The sequence below is a fragment of the Phocoena phocoena genome, chromosome 20, assembly GCF_963924675.1.
Source record: "Phocoena phocoena chromosome 20, mPhoPho1.1, whole genome shotgun sequence".
NCBI classification, from domain to species: Eukaryota; Metazoa; Chordata; class Mammalia; order Artiodactyla; family Phocoenidae; genus Phocoena; species Phocoena phocoena.
In genome coordinates, this window is record NC_089238.1 from 9767641 (window position 1) to 9787251 (window position 19611).

General features: G+C 54.9%; 1 protein-coding gene across 2 annotated transcripts in view; it reads right to left on the bottom strand.

The window, feature by feature from the left end:
• The window catches only part of MARK4 (microtubule affinity regulating kinase 4), a 29069-nt gene extending 9458 nt beyond the window's left edge, over positions 1-19611 (bottom strand). The window contains exons 1-12 of one of the 2 annotated variants that reach the window (XM_065899620.1): positions 19268-19611; positions 14550-14750; positions 12547-12600; positions 12401-12449; positions 11553-11618; positions 11403-11473; positions 10349-10405; positions 7792-8028; positions 4058-4177; positions 3487-3586; positions 2005-2114; positions 1739-1898 (exon numbers count right to left, since the gene is read on the bottom strand). In XM_065899620.1, coding sequence (XP_065755692.1) covers positions 1739-1898; positions 2005-2114; positions 3487-3586; positions 4058-4177; positions 7792-8028; positions 10349-10405; positions 11403-11473; positions 11553-11618; positions 12401-12449; positions 12547-12600; positions 14550-14750; positions 19268-19318 — 1276 coding nt within the window. In that variant the 5' untranslated portion in view covers positions 19319-19611. The remainder of the gene's footprint in view (positions 1-1738; positions 1899-2004; positions 2115-3486; positions 3587-4057; positions 4178-7791; positions 8029-10348; positions 10406-11402; positions 11474-11552; positions 11619-12400; positions 12450-12546; positions 12601-14549; positions 14751-19267) is intronic. The other variant, XM_065899621.1, reaches the window with a different exon arrangement.

Consider the following 19611-nt stretch of genomic DNA (forward strand, 5'->3'; position numbering starts at 1 on the left):
AAATTTTGTCCTTTAGAACATCTTGGGAATTTACAGTTTTAGAACCCGGGGGTTAAACTTGTTCTAGAACTTCAGAAAGTCAGAACTTCTGCATGTTAAATCCTCAGGAAACTTAATGCACAAAAGTCCCAGAACCATAACGAGCTCTACAATGACAGACACGGGGCACTCATAAACTATCTTTTGTCCTGAGAACCCCAGAACCCAGAAGGTCTCCATGTGGGTTATTTTTAAAGGTTACCATGTTCTAACCATAGGATGTTGGAGTCACAAGCTTCTTAGGGACTCTCTGGGCCAATCTCGCTATTTTATAGGTGGGGAAAAGGAGATCCAGGGGAGGGGAACGGCTTGACCAACCAGAACAAAGCAGGTTCTGCTCAGGACTGATGCTAAGCTTCCCTGACTCCCCTCTCCCTGTACTAGTGCCCGTCCCAGAGTAAAGAATTTCACCCCTAGAGAGAAGTAGGGCTGCAAAAATAACGGAAAGTTGGAAATCACCTTGGCAGTTCCTGAACTGTTAAACGTAGAGTTACCATATGACTCAGCAATTCCACTCCTAGGTACTTGCCCAAGAGAAATGAAAACAGACATCTACACAAAAGCTTGTACCTGAATGTACACAGCAATGCTATTCACAGTAACCAGAGGTGGAAACAACCCAAATGACCCTCAGTTGATTAATGGATAAACAAAATACGGTATATCCACGCAATGGAATATTATTCGGCCATAAAAAGAAATGAAGCACCGATAATGCTACGATACAGATGGACCTTGAAAATGTGATGCTAAGTGAAAGAATCCAGTCACAAAAGGTCACATACTGTATGATTCCATTTATATGAAATGTCCAGGCTAGGAAAATCGACAGAGATAGTAAATAGATTAGTAGTTGTCAGGGGCTGGAGGTTGGGCTGGATGGGAGATTTGAAATAGATGAATAAGGGTTATGGAGTTTCTTTATGGGGTACTGACAATGTTCTAAAGTTGACTGTGGTGAAGGATACACAAATCTGTGACTATACTAATGCCACTGAACCACACACTTTCAATGTATGTGAACTGTATCTCAATAAAGCTGTTGAAAAATAGTGGGGATGATTAACATTTGATGAGGGTATAGGCAAGAGACCTCTTGGAAGTTCCCACGTCTCATTTGTGGTGGTAGTGGTGGTGGGTCTATTGTCTGCAGGGGATGAGATATATGTTAGTTGCAGAATGTGGGATACAATCAGGTGTCTGCCCACTCCCTTCCCACTAGTAAGTAAGGAGGAGAGGCCAGGGGGCAGGCTCTCAGCAGCCATTTTGTACAATGTGTCATCCTGTGTCCTAGTCAAGTGGATTAATCCCAACTGGACCCTGATATCAAGTGGACCAAAGAGATTCCAGCTATTATTTGAGCTGGCCTCGAAAACCGAGTTGTAAGGAGTTAAGAGACTGGGAAAAAGATAAGGCAGGATATGTAAGAAAGAAAGGAAAAAACAGACGAGCAGAGAAGAAGCAAGACACAGAGTGTCTGCTCTGGGTCTGGCTGCTTTTCCAGTTTCTAATCCCTTACTGAGCCTGACTGCCTCCAAATTTCATGCAATGTCCCTGCACCTTTATAAGGCACTCCTCCCTTTGTTGCAGTTGGCTCGAGCAGGTTTCTGCTGCTTGCCAGCCAGAGAACCCCGACGTAATGCAGGTCCGAGGCCCTGGGACCAGGGAGGGCGTGTGAGGGTGTGGGGCCGACACTCACAGAAGTCGCTGTGCCTGCGCTGGCGGTGGTAGGTGGAGGAGGAGGTCCGCTGCCCTTTGCTGTGGCTGGTGCCTTTGCTGGAGCTTGTTCCATTGGTGGTGTCGCTGGGCGCCCGCACCCGTGCCAGGGCCAGCCCCGGGGTGCCCCGGTCCCCACCCTCCTGCAGGAAGATGACAGATGAGGAACCTCAGCCCCTGTCCCCTCTGCCCCAGAAGTCCCCCCACCCCGGGCATCGCGCATCCCAAATGTCCCTGACGCCTTCTTACCTCAGTCTTCCTGCCCAGCAGGAGGTAGGTGGCGGTCACTTCGTTGTACTTCTGGCTGGTCAAGGCCTCTTTGATTTCTTCCCGCGTGTAGCCCATACCCACCATCACCTCTGGGAGAGGGGCATGGAGAGGAGGTTCAGTCTTCCCAGATCCCTCCCTTCCACTCGTTTCTGCATCACATAATGCCTGCTCTTTGGCTTTTCCAGTGTCCATTCCTCCTTCTGCCAGCAGCACCCTGATTTTCCTTGGAAGAACATTTCTTCCCAGCTCAGATCACCTGGCTGACTCCTGCCTGCTCCAAGCCCCGAGGGCAGGCATATAACTCAAGTCTGGACCATCAGAGTGTTCCATCCCCAAGGCCATACTGGTTGGTTCAGGGTGGGCAGATGACCCAGGTATGGCCAATCAGAATGCTCCATACCCAAAGCCACAGTGATTGGTTAGGGTGGACATATGACCCAGTTCTGGCCAATAAAAGTGTTCCATCCCCAAGGTCAAATTGACTGGTTCAGGGGTAGTCAATGGGCACCACCCTAGGGCTTCTATTGGAACATTAGGAAAGTGGCTTCTCTTCCTGATGGGGTGTCCAGGCCACTAGGATATGCTGCTGTCAGCTTGCTCCTGGCGGGGAGAGCTGCCTGGGAAAGAAGCCACCACTGAGAAGATCCTTAACAACTGTCTCTGAGCACCTGGATCCAGCTGTGCCTGAAGGCTGATATACCCTGGCCTTTTCAGTTATGTGAATGAATAACATCACTATTAGGTTAAAACACACGAAATTGCTGGCATTAACAATTTCTGAGCTATTACAATGGCAATTTCACACGGTTCAACCTATTATTATTATCTGGTTTAAGCCAGAATGGCTTGGGTTTTCTGTTACTTGCAACCAGGAAGTCCTGATTAATACAGTCAGATCTGATGGTGGCCTTGGTTTCCTCAGCTGTAGAATGAAGGTTACTGGATGGTTCCTGAGGGGCTCTTCCAGGGCTAATGCGTTTGGCGTCAAATGTTCGAGGGCTCCAGGCTGAAGGGATTGGGACCAAATGGCTGGAGGGTGAGGCATGTACCAAGGTGGGAGTTTTTCTCAAACATGCAGATTACTGATGGCTTTGACCAAACTCTTCCGGAAGTGACTGTGATTTCCTGTGTCTTAATAGTCAAAGCTAACACAAAAGCACTTATTACATGCCTGATATAAGTGCTTTATAAATGCATTCATTGACTATTCATAACAAACTTTTGAGATAGGCCCTCTGATTATCCCGTTTTATAGATGAAGAAACAGAAGCACAGAGAGGGGAAGCCACTGGCCCTGGGTCACACAGCTAGAAAGTAGCGGCGCAGGGACTGGAGCCCAGACTTCTCTGCTCTCCCCAATTGCCTTGCAAACTTCTGTGATGCACTAACCAAAGGGGTAGGTGCTGGGAAGCTCCTACCCCTGGCTCTGGGGCCTATGGCTCTGCTCTCCCTGACCCTCACCGATTCGCTTGGTGTCCCCGAAGTCCTCCTCGGGCTCTGTGTATGGCTTCAACTCCTCACCCTCATAGCCGATGTTGATCCATTTGTCTTTCATGATTTGCTACAGGAATCGGGAGCAGGACAGGGAAGGGGAAAGAGAGATGTCAGAAGGAACTGGGAAAAATATAGCTTCCCACCTCCCACGCAGGCCCCCGAATGGGGTTCCTGCCCTGCCTCGCCCCCACCTCCAAGGCCTAGCACCCCAGAATCAAGAGCTTCCTGAGAGCTAGCACCTCCTCACCCTATCCCTCACCCACCCAGCTGAAGCCTCCTGAAGCCACCCTTCCTCCTCCGCATCATCTGGGTCCCTGGCACCTTGTAATCATTCTAGGAGCTCATTAGCTAATTACTGGCATGTCGGGGAGTGGGCGAGGCTGTTTGGGGGGCGGTGTCAGGACGGGCCTGGGAGCCTTTTCCTGGGCTGCCTGTCTCCCCTCACCTTCCAGCAGCGGGTCGGGCACGGGAGAGGGAGGAATAGTGTCAGCCAAGAAGGCTTCAGTGGGAGGGGTGTGGGGCTGGAGGCTTAGCTTACCTCGAGAGTACAGCGTTTCGCTGGGTTCAGCACCAAAAATCTCCGCAGGATGCTCTCACAGTCTGTTGACATGTAGAAAGGGACCCGGTACTTCCCTCTGAGGACTCGCTCTCGCAGCTCCTGGGGGGATGGGGTTACTGGGGGAGGGGTCCGCCCCGCCTCCCCACCCGTTTTCATTACACACACACACACACACACACACACACACATCTTTCTCCCAATCCCCCGACAAAAGTGATAGGCGCTCCAAGTCCCAGCCCTGACGCAGTGGGAAAAACCCCACCACTTTTCCCGACCTCAGTTCCAATCTGTAAAACGGGAACGTTGTCATAGATGCAGCAGTTTTCAAAAAAGTTTTTTTAAAAAGTGATATAACTTTTCACTCTGAGTTAATCTTACAGAGAGGGTGAGTTCCATAAGCCAGATAAGAGGGGAGGTGGGTCGGTGAGTCAGCCTCTGGGGCCTTAGTTTCCATATCTGTAAACAGGGATCACAGCACTCACTCCCCAGGCCAGGGCAGGAGTGAGTCTGTAGAAGTAAATGCCTAGCACGAGTCATGTCCAGAGCAAGTACCTTTTTTTTTTTTTTTTTTTTTGACCGTACCTCATGGATTGTGGGATCTTAGTTCCAGCACCAGGGATTGAACCTGGACCCTCCGCAGTGAAAGCGCGGAGTCCTAACCACTGGACCGCCAGGGATTCCGCAAGTGTTTTTTTTTAATTAATTAATTAAGTTTTGGCTGCATTGGGTCTTCGTTGCTGCGGGCGGGCTTTCTCTGGTTGCGGCGAGTGGGGGCTACTCTTCGTTGCAGTGCATGGGTTTCTCATTGCGGTGGCCTCTGTTGCAGAGCACGGGCTCTAGGCGTGCGGGCCTCAGCAGTTGTGGCACGTGGGCTCAGCAGTTGTGGCTCACAGGCTCTAGAGCGCAGGCTCAGTAGTTGTGGCACACGGGCTTAGTTGCTCTGTGGCATGTGGGATCCTCCCGGACCAGGGCATGAACACGCGTCCCCTGCACTGGCAGGCTGAGTCCCAACCACTGCGCCACCAGGGAAGTACCCGCAAATGCTTTTTTAATACTAGGTTTACAAAAGGGGAGGAGAGAGGGGCATCCTGCCCCCCATCCCCCATGTCTTTCCAAAAAGCTATGAGGCCCTGGCAGTTTCAAAGAATGAGCACTGATTTATATGCTGACTTTTTTTTTAAGGGCCTCTTAGGAGGGCCCTGCCAAGGTTATGAAAGAAAAAATAAATTCCACACTCCATGGCATGGCAGACTAGGGAGAGCCCCTTCCATCCTGAATAAAGAACTGAGGTAGACAGAAAATGGAGGGTAGGGTGAATGGGGGAAGGGGTCTCTTGGGGTGGAGCCCTCTGCCAGGGCCTGGGCTGGGAGCTCCCTCCGGGGGCCTTCTCCTAAAAGGGCTGGATGAGGCCTGTGCCTGGGGAGCCTGCAGATCATCACAGCCTGAAGGGTCGTGAATATTTCATAGTAATGAGGATCGCTTTCAGAGCACTCACCCGGTGCTGGGCCGCGTTCTCAGTGCTTTACACACATGACATCTGTGTTCACAAGGATGCTGTGAAGCCGGGTTATGACGCCCCGTTTTCCAGACAAGGAAACTGAGGCCCAGAGAGGTTAAGTCACTTGCTCTGGGACTGTGCAGCCAGGAAACGGCAGGGCCAGGGTTCAAAGCCAGGCAGTCAAGGCCCGGAGCCTGTGCTGTGTAACCACCACTCCACGCCGCCTCTGTCACGTGATGGTGAGAAGTAGCCATCAGGCCACGGACACCACCACCAGGGCAGCTCCCGAGCGTGACACCCTGGGCAGATGCCAGGTCCCTGTGAAGGGCTTCACATACCCAGTCTGGCTGTAACTGTCCCCATCTTACAGGTGGGGAAACAGAGGTTCAGAAAGGGACTTGTTCAATGTCACTCAGCAAGGAAATGACAGAGCAGGGATCTGCCCCCAGCTGCATGTCTCCTTCACCCAGCAAGGCTTGGGGTGCCTGGTGGGGAAACTGGGACAACAGGAGGTGACAAGGGCCTGGGGCAGGTGAGAGGCAGGTCTGGCCCTTTGGAAAGTTCTCTTGGCTTCATGCGCGGGGCTCAGAAAGATTATTCTGTGATTTCAGCAAGTCCTCGAATCGCTGCTGTGAGGCTGGTACCCTAGGGTCCTCACTGAACAGAGGTGGAGACAGCCTCGGCGGAGTTGGCTGCTTGGCCGATGCCACCGTGACGAAGGGGTCCCCGTCCTCATCACTCAGGGTTCTGCTGGCCTGTCCTCGGCAATGACCTCCCTGATCCCCTGCCGGCTCCTCACGGCCACATCAAGCAGCCTGAGCACCCCCGCTGAGGAATTCCCACCCGAAATGCACCACCTGGATCCAAGCGTGAGGACACACTATGCAGCCCAGACTGAGGCAGGGTCTTTCCGCGATGACTGGCCTGAACTCATCGCTGCCGTGCCACGGAAGACAAAGCACGGCGGAGGGACTGTTCCAGATGAGAGGAGACTAGAGACAGGACAACAGAACGCCATGAGGGCGCCTGAGCGGACGCTGGAGCAGAAGACACGGTGGCCAAGGATATTCTCGGGATGACCGATGCAACCCGAGCATGGGCCGTGGCTTAGAGGCCGGGAACACATCAGCGCTGGATTTCCTGAGCGTGATCGCGGATGGGGAAAGGCTGCGTCTCATGAGATCCCTGCTGTATGCAGCCTTCAGGGATGAAGGCGCATTGTGTCTGCAACTGATTCCCATGTGTTCCATCAGTAACGGTGATGACAGCGGTACCATGAGCATATATAGACACTCACGTGGCACACGTGGCCGCAGGCAACCGGAGCATCTCCTGAAAGGTACACACCTGTCCCCGGTTCTAGGCCGACAACTTCTCTGTTGACTGGCAACGTTTCAGAATAAAAAGTTCAAAGGGAAAAAAAAAAATCCGCCCCAACACTACAACTCAGCCCACGCTTCCCACCCCTTCCACAGAACGGGCCAGCATCTAGCGCGCTATGTATTTTGCTTATTATTTTATTTTCTGCCTGGCTCTGCTGCCAGAATGTCGGTCCGCGAGAGCAGCGTCTTTTGTTTGTCTGTTTAAGTGCACCATTCAACGGCTTTCAGTATATTCACCGAGTTGTTGCAACCATCACCAGAATCCGTTTTAGAACGTGGTCATCAACCCCCAGGAGAAACTCTGTAGCCCAACCCCCTCTCCTCCCTAGTCTCAGGCAACCACTGATCTGCCTTCTGTCTCTGTGAATTTGCCTATTCCGGACATTTCCTAGAGGGGGAACCCACAGCGGGTGGTCTTTTGGGACCAGCTTTTCCCACTTAGCGTGTTTTCAAGGATCGCCCGGGGAGCAGCATGTGTGAAGGCAGGGGTTTCTGTCTCTTTTGTTCACCCTGTGTCAGCAAAACTTAAAACAGAGCCTGACCCGTGGACGGTAAGCAATAACTATGTACTGAGTGAATGAGTGAGTGAGCGGGATTTGAACCCAAGCCTGCTGGCGGCCAAGCCCACACCCTGAACCCCGACGCAGCCTGGACCACTTGGGCTGGCCGTGAGGCTGTGGGGACCTGGGTCCTACCTGACCCCCATCATGCCCTGTGACCTTGGCCCCACCCCTCCAGCCCTCTGCAGAAGAGGTGTTTAGGGGCCCGACCGTGAGGGCCAGAGAGACCCTCCCCGGGGGAGTCACAGCCCCCGTGCCAGCCCCGCCCAGCACCTTGAGGTTGTGCCCGTCGAAGGGCAGGGAGCCGCTGACGAGGGTGTATAGGATGACGCCGAGGCTCCAGATGTCCACCTCCGGCCCGTCGTACTTCTTGCCCTGGAACAGCTCCGGGGCGGCGTACGGGGGGCTCCCGCAGAACGTGTCCAGCTTCGAGCCCAGCGTGAACTCATTGCTGAAGCCAAAGTCGGCGATCTTGATGTTGGCCTCGGCGTCCAGCAAGAGGTTCTCGGCCTGCGAGGCAAGGAGAGGGCAGACGGTGGACGTGTGCGGCGCCAGAGCCAGCTGACCTGGTCTGACCGTGGCCCTGTCCCTTATTCTCTGTGTGACCTTGGGCAGTGACTTTACCTCTCTGGGCCTAGTTTCCTCATCCATAAGATGGGGATAAACATAATCCCCACCTCACAGGGACGTTTGAGAATTAAGTGAATTATTCCGTGAAAAGTCCTCGAACGATTATTCCATGCCGAGTAAGTGCTATATAACGTTAGCTCTATTATCCCGTGTGGTCTGCAGAGCTGGAAGTCCTCAGGCAACCTCCTGCCCTTCGCAGAGCCTCAGTTCGCCCAGCAGGAAAAAAACGAGGACGGATCGCTCAAGACTTACAAAAATGAAAACAATCATTTTATATAATATTTATGACGCACCTACTATGCGCCAGGCTTTTAGACTCTCATCTTTCAGAGTGGCTACATACAGTGGGGTTAAAGGACAGATTCCGGAAGAATCCTAGCTTCAAATCCCAGCTCCACCACTCACTCACTGTGTGACTTTGGGTGGATTACCGGCTCTGTCTGTGCCTCAGTTTCCGATGTGTAAGCTGAAGGGTCATCATAGCACCTGCCTCACGGGCAGATGCAGGCTTAACCGGAAAGTGCTTACCACAGCGCGTGGGACAGAGTCAGCACTCGAGAAATACTTTGTGCCGTTATAAGGTTTTGTCTATTTTTGGCGGCACGTGTTTGTTATTTGCCATTTCATGGGGGAGGGAACTGAGGCTCAGGGAGGCCACCTCATGCCCACAGCATGAAAGCGGCAGAGTTGGCATCCGAAAGAGGCCTGCCATCTCCACAGCCCGAGCGTGGAAGGAGCGGCCGGCATCCCGCCTCTCCCAGCTTGTTGTTGACTACAAACTGACGCATGAAGCACCCTTCAGACTGCTGACCATGCCTCGCCCCTCCCAACCACTGCCCTTCCCTAGCCCAGCATCTCTGGCTTCCTCCCGGTCTCCCTACTTCCTGGTGTATTTCAGTACCGCCCTTCCCCACCTCTGGCCCAGCGAAGGGATAGAACCCACACAGACACACACTTCAGAGGGATCTCCCCCAAACCTCAATCTACTGGCATCTCTGTCTGGCTCAGTGGTGACACTCCCCCTCGTGGCATTTGAGGCTCCACAGTTCAGCCCCAACCTCCCTTCTGGGTTGGTCCCCGTGGTTGGTCCCCCTGAAGACTGTATCCCCAAATCCCCTTTCAGCCACTTCCAGGACCTTCCACCAGGGAGCGTGCCTCCTCCAGGTTGTTCACCATGGATTTCCCCACCCCCCACCCCCGGCCGCTGCAGGACAAACTCCAAAGCCTCCAAGGTGCCTCCTCAGGGGGTCGTGTGGGGACATCAGGGCAGTACAGAGAGAGGGAGTGCTTCAAAACGTCTACAGCAATTTGACAATGGAATTTTATGTTTTTTGAATCTATTAATAATCATTTTAAAAATCGGGCTTGTATTTTGCACATCTTTCTTTTCCTTTCATTTTTATTATACTTTACCAAAGTACCTGTCCGCAGTGGACTGGGCATTGCAAATACTCAAACAAACCTGGTCCTTTGCTACAGAAACCTTGAGAAGCACTTCCTTAAGTACTTAGACCAGGGCCTGGGACACAGAAGATGCTCAAGAAATCACGGTGAAGACAACAGACAGCTTGATTCACACCAGACAAACGTTTCTCTCGCTGGTCTAGGACGGGAAGTCCTGAGACAGGAGGTCCTCTCTGGGTGGGGCTGTGGAGCAGGGGCCCTGGGACAAGGAGCTGTCCCTGCTCAGCTCGGCCAGGCAGTGGGGGTAGGGCAGGGGGAGGCCCTGCTACGTCCCTTCCCTGAGGGGCACTAGCCCTCCCAAAGGTCCTTCTCAAGTTCGAAGAGGCTGTGATTCTAAGACCCGGGAGGCTGTGTGACTCTGGGGCTCTAAGATCTCAATTCTTGAAGTTTCCTGAATATTCTGCAGTCTCCCGGAGGCTCGGGGAGTGACTAAGTCTTTATTGCATTCCAGTGACCTTGTCCGGGATGCATGTAACAGTCTGAGGCTGTTCCGGGGACACTTTGTTTCTTTTCCCTTTGTTCACTCCTCCTGTCCCCATCCCCCACCTGCTCCCCCATCAGCTGGCCTTGTTTTTGCCACAAAAGCTTGGGAAAAAGTCAAGGGGCTCTGGATGCTAAGGGAGGAGCACGAAGACAAAAGGAAGGCGAACACGGTGGAGGGTACAGGGCACCCCAGGGGATGGGGGGGCGGTGCTGGGGACAAGCAGGGGTCTGTGGGCTGAGCTGGGAGGCTCACCTTCAGGTCCCTGTGTACAATGTTTTTCTGGTGACAGTAGTGCACAGCCGACACGATCTGGAGCAGGGGGGGGGAGAGGAGAGGAGGGGAGGTCAGTTACTTATGGCTCCCAAACCCCTCGGCCTCCCTCAGAGACCCCATGAACCCGCCCCTCAACTGAGCCCTGGACGCTGGGCCTCCCCAAGCACAGGCTGTGATGCTGGTGCCCCTCCCCACCCCCCAATTCGGCCACAGCAGGAAGTGATGTGGGACCTGCACAGACACACACCTCCACCCGGACACCCGGACACCCTGGTACCCAGACATCGGGACACCCTCCCAGCAAGGACATCAGCACCAAGACAACAGGACGGGCCCCTCCTGACGTTCACGTCAAGAAACACGCATGAGAACATCGCACAGCTATAGACAGACACGTGGCCCAAGATACCAGGGCTTAAGCCCCGCGCACCCAGTACAGCGGCGTCCAGCAGCTGGACAGTCCCGGACCAACACCCTCGCTCAGATCTCCTCACCCACCAAACCCTCACACCTGAACGCCCTCTTACCCATCTGGGCACCCTCACTGCCACACATCTGACACCACACGCCCTCTTACCCACAAACTTAAGATACCCACACTTGGGCCCCCCTCACCCATACACCCCAGCTGCCATATGCACTTTTACCCACACAGCTACACACCTATATACCTGGGCACCTACACTCCTACACTCACACACCTCAGCACCCTGGCACCTGTGTGCCCTCCTAGGCACACTCTTATATACGGGGCACACCTTCATACCCACACATCTGACACTGGCACACCTGGGCACTTTCATGCCTGACCCTCTTGCCCACCCACCTGGGTACCTGCATCCCTCCACCTAGGTATCCTCACACCTGGGCATCTGCACGCCCACAGCCACCCAGCTCTCCACCTTCACCCCCACCCTGCCTTAAGCCACGCCCCCAGGTCCTTGGACAGCCCAGACCCACACCCAGCAATCAGACCCTCGTCCCCAGGGACTGGGGGTCCCCTCCCAGCCCCACCCGCAGCTGTGACCCCAACCTGTCGGAACTTGGCTCGAGCTTCCTTCTCCTTCATGCGGCCGTGTGACACGAGGTAGTCAAACACTTCTCCTGCAGGGCAGAGGCCGAGCGGGGTCAGGGCGGGGCATGGGGGGCGCAGAGAGCAGGGCGGGGAGGGGAGGAGCCTCACCAGCACTTGCATATTCCATCACCAGGTACAGCGTCTTCTCTGTCTCGATCACCTCGAAGAGCTTCACTGCAATGGCCCGGGGATGGGGGCGGGGAGTTACAAGAGAAGAGACCCCTCACCCTCCACCAGCACTTCGTAACTGCGCATGTGCTGACCATAACACCCCTTACTCAAGAACATTCGATGGCTCCCTACTGATGGCAAGATTTTCCAAACTCCCTGGCCCCACTTTACCACCTTCTCCACTTCCTCACAAGAATGTCAGCTCTATGAGGCCAGGGGTTTCTACCTGTTTGCTTTACCGCTGTGCCCCGGAGTCTGGCACATAAGCAGCCCACTCAGTAAGTATTCACTGGGTATATATAAACAAACGGATGAATAAATGCTACGGCCACATTCAGGCCAGGCTAAATCCTGCTTCTTTTGTAAAGACCCCACTTTCCCCACTCTGCCTAATCAGAACGACAATGGCAATGGCTGCCGCTGATGACAATGACAATGGCTGCCGCTGATGACAATGACAATGGCTGCCGCTGATGACAATGATCAGCCCAGCTCCCACAGCTTAGCTCCGAACTAAGTGCTTTGCACGCATGACCTTACCCAATCCTCGCAATGACCTTGAAGTAAGCCCTCTTATCACCCCCCCGCCCCGCTCCAGAGGAGGAAATTGAGGCTCAGAGAGGTTGAGTGACTCACCCAAGGTCACACAGCCAGGGAGCAGGGATACTGCTACGAAAAAACAGGTCTTTCTAATTACAGTAACGGCCAGTTCTCTCCTCCCCCGACTCTCTTTTCCCAAGTGCCCTGGTTGGTATCCACCGAGCCCACTCCCTTCCCCTCCTCACCAATGTTGGGGTGGTTTAGGCCCTTCATGATACGGACTTCTCGGAACAGCTGGAAGAAAGGAAGAAAGAGAAAGATGAGGGTGGGCCGTTTCGAGGACCCTCTTCCCAACCTTGCCCCTGCCCTGCTCCCTCTCCCTGGGCCTCACCTTCTGCAGGCTGCTGGGGTTCAGCTGGGTTTTATCGATGATCTTGATGGCGACCTAGAGACGGAAGAAAGGGGGGAAAGGTCTAGGTACCACAGGCCCTCGAGCTGGGAAAGGTTCCCCCAACCCAGATCACCCTAGGATATCCTTCCTTTGTCCCTTTTCAGAGACAGCTCTCAGCCTGGGCCATTCTTAGTGGAGGTGGGCTCTGAGCCTCGTGACCTTTGCACATGCTGTTCTTACCATGTCCAGTGCTACCCTTACTTCTGCAGGGAAATATATCCCCTATACCACCATGGGGCCTGGGTGGGGCGGCTCCAAGGGCCTGTGTGAGTGAGTGTGAGGGTGACTGAGACCTTGAGGGGGCCCCTCTGGGAGGGCATCTCAGACCACTCACCCATCAGCATCTTTGTTTTGAAGGCACAAACTGTGGAACAAGAAATAATAACCAGACCTCACATCTACTGAGCAGTCACACGGGCCAGGCCCTGGTCTACGCGCTTTACAAATGAGAACTCTCTAGATCCTCATGCCAACCCTATGAGATGATCCTCATTTTACAAATGGGGAAACCGAGACACAGAGCTGTTCAGTCACTTGGCCAAGGTTACTTGGCTGCTAAGTTTGTGGGCTGGGACTTGAACTTATGCAGCCTGACAGTCAACCTCTTAAACACTTAAAATCTATAGAAAGCTTTGAAAGAGCTTTGAGGTAGTCATCATGGGGGAAAAATCAGAACGTTACTGAATCCTCTTTGTACTTATCCTGAAGTTTAGTGAAGTTTTTATTTTGAATTTCACACTGGGGTACAGCACTTCAAGAGCCGTAATCCAGCTTAGGTCTTTAGTTTTCCCAAAGGGTTTTGGGGTCACCCCCCAATCACCCCAGATCCACTGGATTACAGAACTCTTCCCTCAGGAGGCTCTGTTCCTTTAGAAAACCCTGGAATCATGTTCAAGACCACATGAGAGGAACAATGTGCTCTTTGTGGGGGAAGAGGGTCCCTTAGCTTTCTTCATACTTTCACAAATGAGTTTTTAATCTTGTCAAGCACTTTTTATGCTAGTATTGAGATGATCATATCGTTTCTGCCCTTGAACCTGTGAATGTGGCGAAGTACACGAATAAATTGTCAATTTGAAAAGAACCGTGCATTCCTCGGATAAACCCAGCTTTGTCACCACACAGCTTTCTTTAATTGATCTGTCAGATTCTTTTTGCTAATGTTTTAAGATTTTTGTACCTATATTCACATGTAAGACAGGCCCACAATTTTATGCCTTATCTGGTTTTGTTGTCGCCAAAGAGCACATAAAATTCTTCTGGCAGTGGAACCTCTTTCTTTAGTCTCTGGAGATATTAGCATAAAAATGAAATGTTTGGTACAATTTGCCCATAAAACCACTGGGGCCTGGTGTCTTTTGTATGTATGGCACAGACAGCGTGAGGGCAGGATGAATTGCTCCAGTTACTTTCTCTAAAATTGAAAGAGAGAGGTGCAGAGGGGTCATAAACCCACCCACCGTCTTTTTTTTCCCATTAAGTGTGAGTTAGATGCGTTCTCTCCCTTTCTGCAATAATGTTGCCATACTCAGTACATATACCCATCCTGGAAGGTGAAGTGGGGAGAGTGAGACTGTGTAGACATGAATAAACCTCTTGTGTTCTCAATCAAGATCACTGGAAGATTTGGTGGGACCAAAGTCCACCATTAAAACAGGGAGGTGGCCTAGGTTTAGATACAAAAACCATATGACTTCTTAGAAACACTACACATGGCTTGCCTGTGATCTGAGACAGCCCAACAATTTCAGGGATGCCTGAAATTGGCTCCCTTTTCCTACCTGAGTCGTTCTGGGAAAATGTGAGATGTTCTATTGTGAGAGTGAGAGATTTACATGTGGTCACAAAGCAAAGTGAGGGCCAAGCCCAACCTCTCCCTACCTCCCACCAAGTGCCAGGGCTGCAGGATTCTGCCCCGAGCCCCGCCCTCTCCCCTTTCTCACCTCCCGGCCGGTAAGGATGTGCCGGGCCAGCTTGACTTTGGCAAAGTTGCCCTTCCCAATGGTCCTCAGCAGGCGGTAGTTGCCTACATGGGGCTGCTCTTCAGGACAGGAGGCGATGGAGTTTCGGCAGCGGGCACCCAGGGAGCGGCTGGACCAGGACGGTCCCTTGTCCGAGGAGCGGCCAATGCCCAGGGTGACATGCTGGGCGGGGGAGATGGAGCATGAGAGGTGGGCAGCGCCCATCCAATCCACCTGTGTGCTGGGGCTGTTAACTCCAGCCATGGCCACTGGTCCCCTCGTGGCACTTTTCAAACCCACGCCAGAGAGAAGGCTTTGGGTCCCCCATATTTCTCTGTGAAAAGACACCTCCAAGAACAAAGATGCTGAGGCTCCCCCAACTCTGCAGCACCTGGGACCCCAGGTATCAGGTCTCTTCTTCACCCCTCCCTGCAATCAGTCTACCCACTCCCCCAACTTCCTTTTCTAATTACTAGAACCTCCATCAGCTCCAAGGTATTGTATTCTAACGCTGCAGCCCTCAACCCCAATCAACGCCAACTCAGTCTGGACTCAACCCTCTAGCCCAACCCTCACTGCTCCCAGCATTCCATTTTATCCATCACTGTCCCCATCCAGCCCCCAGTTCTATGGCAAGCCCATATTTCAACACCTGACTTCCAGTTAACTGCCTGCAATGCTTTCTTTTGATCCTTATTGCCCCAAATTCTACTCCAAACACTGTAACCAACCGTCTTTCATTTCGCCCTGACACTGTAGCCCCACATTGTTAACCTTCCTTCTGTGGGAAACTTTGTTGCTTCCTTGCTGGGGTGGGCGTGGGGCGGCACCGCCCTGCTGCTCCATCGCCGCCCTCACCCGCTGACTCCCACGCTACATACACCACGATCTGTCCCCGACGTTGCGTTCCTGCCATCCTGCCCCTCCTGGGCCTCTCTCCCCCGCAGGTCACCTGCCTGCTCCTGGCTCTCCTGTCCTGATTGTGAGCCCCAGGGACTGTGCCTCCCTTTAAGCGCTGGGGCCCAAGGTGTGTGTGACAGAGGCCCTGGCCAAGTCGGCTCTGCTCAGACCCTGGGCTGTCCCTGCGCCCTTCCCAAGGCTGGGGGTGGGACACAGGAGGACACAGGGAGCTGAGGAAGACAGAAGGCCAGGTAGGCAACGAAGAGGAGGACCTGGGCTGCTCCTTGCAGGGATCTGCCGGGCCACTTAACAGTGATGAGGCTCACCATTTAATGAGCACTGGCCATTAAGGCACCATCATTCCCATTTTATAGGTAGGGAAACTGAGGCTCAGAGATGGGACCTGAACCCAGACAGTTTACCCCAGAGTTGACGTCTGCTGCCGTGCGACACTGTCTCACACTCCTGTCATTTTTATTAAGTAGGCTTTACTATTGGCCAAATCCTGGGCATTAAAGCACCTCATCTGCATTTAATTCCTACAGTAGCCCAATGAGGCCGGCACCTGTATCCCCATATTCCAGAGGTGAAACTGAGGCTTGCAGCGAGACGGTGCCTTGTCAAGGTCACACAGTTCATTAATAAGAAGCAGAAAGGTAATGCTCCCCACAAGGGGCAGAAAGCCAGCCACCACTGCTGGAGCCCTAACCACATGCCTGCTGCTACCACGCCTTCACCTGACTTCCACAGTGGGTGCAATTATGATCCGCACTCTCCACATGGGGACCCTAAGGCTGAGGGCAGGGTTAAGTACCTTGCCCAAGGTCACAGGACAGGTGGAGCAGAGTGCCTAGGATTCGAACCCAGGTCGGCTGACTCCTGAGCCCCCAGCTCTTTCCCACATCCCCCACCGGGCTACTCACAACCCCAGGCCTCCTTCGCGGGGAGGGCAGGAAGGGAGTTGGAGATCCTAGCAGATAAGACCTCTGATTCTCACCCAGATAAGGGCTTGGAGAAGAATCCCCAGCAGGTGGTACTAGGGGAGCCAACTGGGGCTGGGCTGGCACCCCACTGAAGGCAGCGTGGCTGAGGGACCCCTGCAAGGGGCAGCTGGGGCAGTGGGTGACAAGGCCCTCAGGGGCCGGGGGCGGGAGCTAAAATTGGCCGGCACCACCAGCTGGCCTGGCTCCCTCCCGCCGGCTGGTGCCCCAACACCGGGTCTGTTGCTAGGGAACCTCCAGAGAAGCTGGGTGGTGGGGGGCCTGGAACTTGGGGTGGGGGAGCATGACCCCACATGGCTGTCATCATGGTATCCAGGTGGCAGAGGAGGGGGCTATGACCTCAGATTCCAGACGGAGAGAGGTGACCCTCTGCCAGGACTGACAAGCAGGTCTTACAGACTGGAGCTGGGAGGAGAGGGGAGAATTAGCCTTCCCGAAGTCCCCATGATGCACAAATCTGAACGATAAGAGGAGGAGGAAGTGCTCGTACAAGCCCTGTTTTACGGATGAGGAAACTGAGGCTCAGAGAGGTGAGGTAACCTGCCTGAGGTCACACAGCTAGGGACGGACAGAAACTAGATTTGAACTTACGTTTCTCTAAAAAATCAAAGTCATGACAACAACAGTAATAATAATAATAGCAGCTACACTAGGCCTGGCCCTGTGCGCCTCGCTCACATAATCTCTTTGGCTCCTTATAACATCCCTAACAGGGAGGTGCTACCATCAACCCCATTTAGAGGTGAAGAAACTGAGGCTCCGAGCAGCGAGTGGGTCTGCAAGCTCCCATAACAACCAATGACAGCCCTGGGTTGAGGATCATATCCACACTCACAACAGCAGCGGACACGTGTGGAGTGCATCCTATGGGTCGGGCTTTGCCCCTATCATCTCGACTAACCCTCTGAGGGACTCAAGCCATCACCCCATTTTGCGGGGCAGGCAACAGGCTCAGAAGGCGAGAGCCAGTTGCCTGAGGTCACAGTGCAAAGTGGCTGGCAGAAGCAGCACAGGAACCCAGGCCTGTGGGCTCCTTGTCTGGAGTGACTGGGCTGGGGTGGGGGAGAGGTGGGTTTCTCAGCGAAGACTCCAAATCAGAGTCTGGCCTGCAGCATGATGGGTCGTGATGGCAGTGGTGGTGGTGATGGGGGATCTCTAGGAGGCAGGGTCCTACAAGATGAAGGGACAGAGACAAATCTCCGGTGGGGATCTGGGGCGAGGGTGGCTGAGGATTGGCAGGGACCTGGCAGAAGGCCTGGAAAGGGACGAAGACTCCAGCTGGGGAGGAGTCTGGCATTGGTTGGTGGGAGGGTCTTTTGAAGCAGTGAGAGTAACCAGAAATCAGGGAAATCGGCGGCAGGGTGTGGGGGGGGTCGTCTCTCTGGGATTGTTCCTGGCTGTGGTGTAGGGACAGGGGGGTCTGGGAATAGTGGGAAGGGTCCAAGCCATGGGACAATGGAAGTCAGGAGACAAGGATACCTGAGCCAGGGGCCTGGGTCTTGAAGAAACTCCTAGAAGTCTAAGAAAGGGGTTTCTAGGAGCACTCGGAACCAGAGAGAAGTCCAGGGGCCTGAAATCCTGAGGAAGGGGCTTCCCGGGCAAGGGGCAGATCCAAGGAGTAAAGGCTGAGCCTTGTGGGGGTCAAGAGGCCGAGGAACTTGGGGAGAAAGCTCCCAGCGGACAGACCCCAAGAGAAGAGGGCTTAGAGCCAGGGCAAGACCAGAGGCTTCAAATCCAGGAGTTTTCTGGAAGAAGGATCTGGGGCCAGGCCTTGTGAGCTGAGGAAGGACTCTGAAGCTGAGGAGGGGGTTTCCCTGGGAGGCCAGACCCCTGGCAAGGAAGGGGGAGGCCCTGGGGCAGCGGAAGGGATGGGGGCCTGGAGATCTAAGGGATGAGGCAGTATCCTGTGAGGAGGGGCCTGGCTTAGGAGTGGGGTCAAGGGGTTGGGGGATTGGGGAGGGGGCTTGCCTGGAGTGGAGAAGTTGATACGGGGAGGATGAGGCCTGGAGTCAGACTGGTTCAGGGCCTAGAAATCCGAGACTGAGCTGGGGGCCTGGAAGTTGGAGGCCAAGGCTTCCTGGGAGAGGAAGAGACCAGAGAGGGTCTGGAGGGATCTGGGGGGACTGGAGATGCTGGGAATCCAGGGACAGGGCTGCTTGGAAGATGGGGACCAGGCCTGGAAGTGGAGAGACCTTGAACAAGGTAGAAAGGACCCTCGGCCCAGGAAAGGTGGAACCGGCTTCCTGTGAGGGGGTGCCCACAGGAGCCGGGAGGATCCCGGAGGGCCAGAAAGCTGGGAATGAGAGGACGGGGGATCCTGGGGAGCCCGGCACCCAGATCCAGACGGGGAAGGCCAGAGGCAGAGGCAGGACTGGGCCAGGCCTTCCTGGGAGAGGGCCGGGCTGGGCCTTAGGGTCAAGAGCCCGGCAAATCCGGGAGGGGGCCAGTTGTCGGATGCGGGAGGCCTGGAGGGGAAGGGGCTTAAGAACCCGCTGGGGAAGGGAGGGGCTCCTGCAAGGCAGGGGAGGGGGCTTCCTGGAGGGAAGAGACCCGAGCGGAAACGGTCTGCAGAGGGACAAGACAGGGGTCCCGCGAGAGGGGCGCCCCCAGGGGTCGGGCTGGGCTGAGGAGTGGGGGAGGGTCGAGAGGCCTGGAAGTCCGGGCGGGGGTCGGTGGGTGGCGAGCCAGGCCGGGCCGGGGAAATGAGGGTAGGGGCTCGCGCGGCGAGGGACACAGCAGGGCGAGGGGTCCGGCGGCCGGACCCAGCCGGGGCTCCCCAAGGGGCCGGGCCCCACTCACCGTGTCCGAGTTCCGATCGTTGCCCGGGGCCAGAGCCGTCCGCGAAGACATTTTCTCCGGGTCTCGGGGGACTGGGCGGCCGGGTCGGTGGGGGGGGGGGGCGGGGGTCCCGGGGTCCCCTCTCTTCCCCTCCCCCCCCGCCGGCCTGGGGACGCGAGCTCAAAAGCTGGGCGCCGTGGACACCCGGGTTCGTGCCGTGGGAGAGGGGGCAGGGCGGGGCAGGGAAGGGGATGCCGAGGGTCCTAGTGGCCCCGCACAGCGGGGGCCCGGGGCGCCATGGGGGCGGCGGGCAGGCGGGCGGGCGGGGGCCGGGGAGGGGGCGCGGAGCCGGCCCGGGCGGCGGC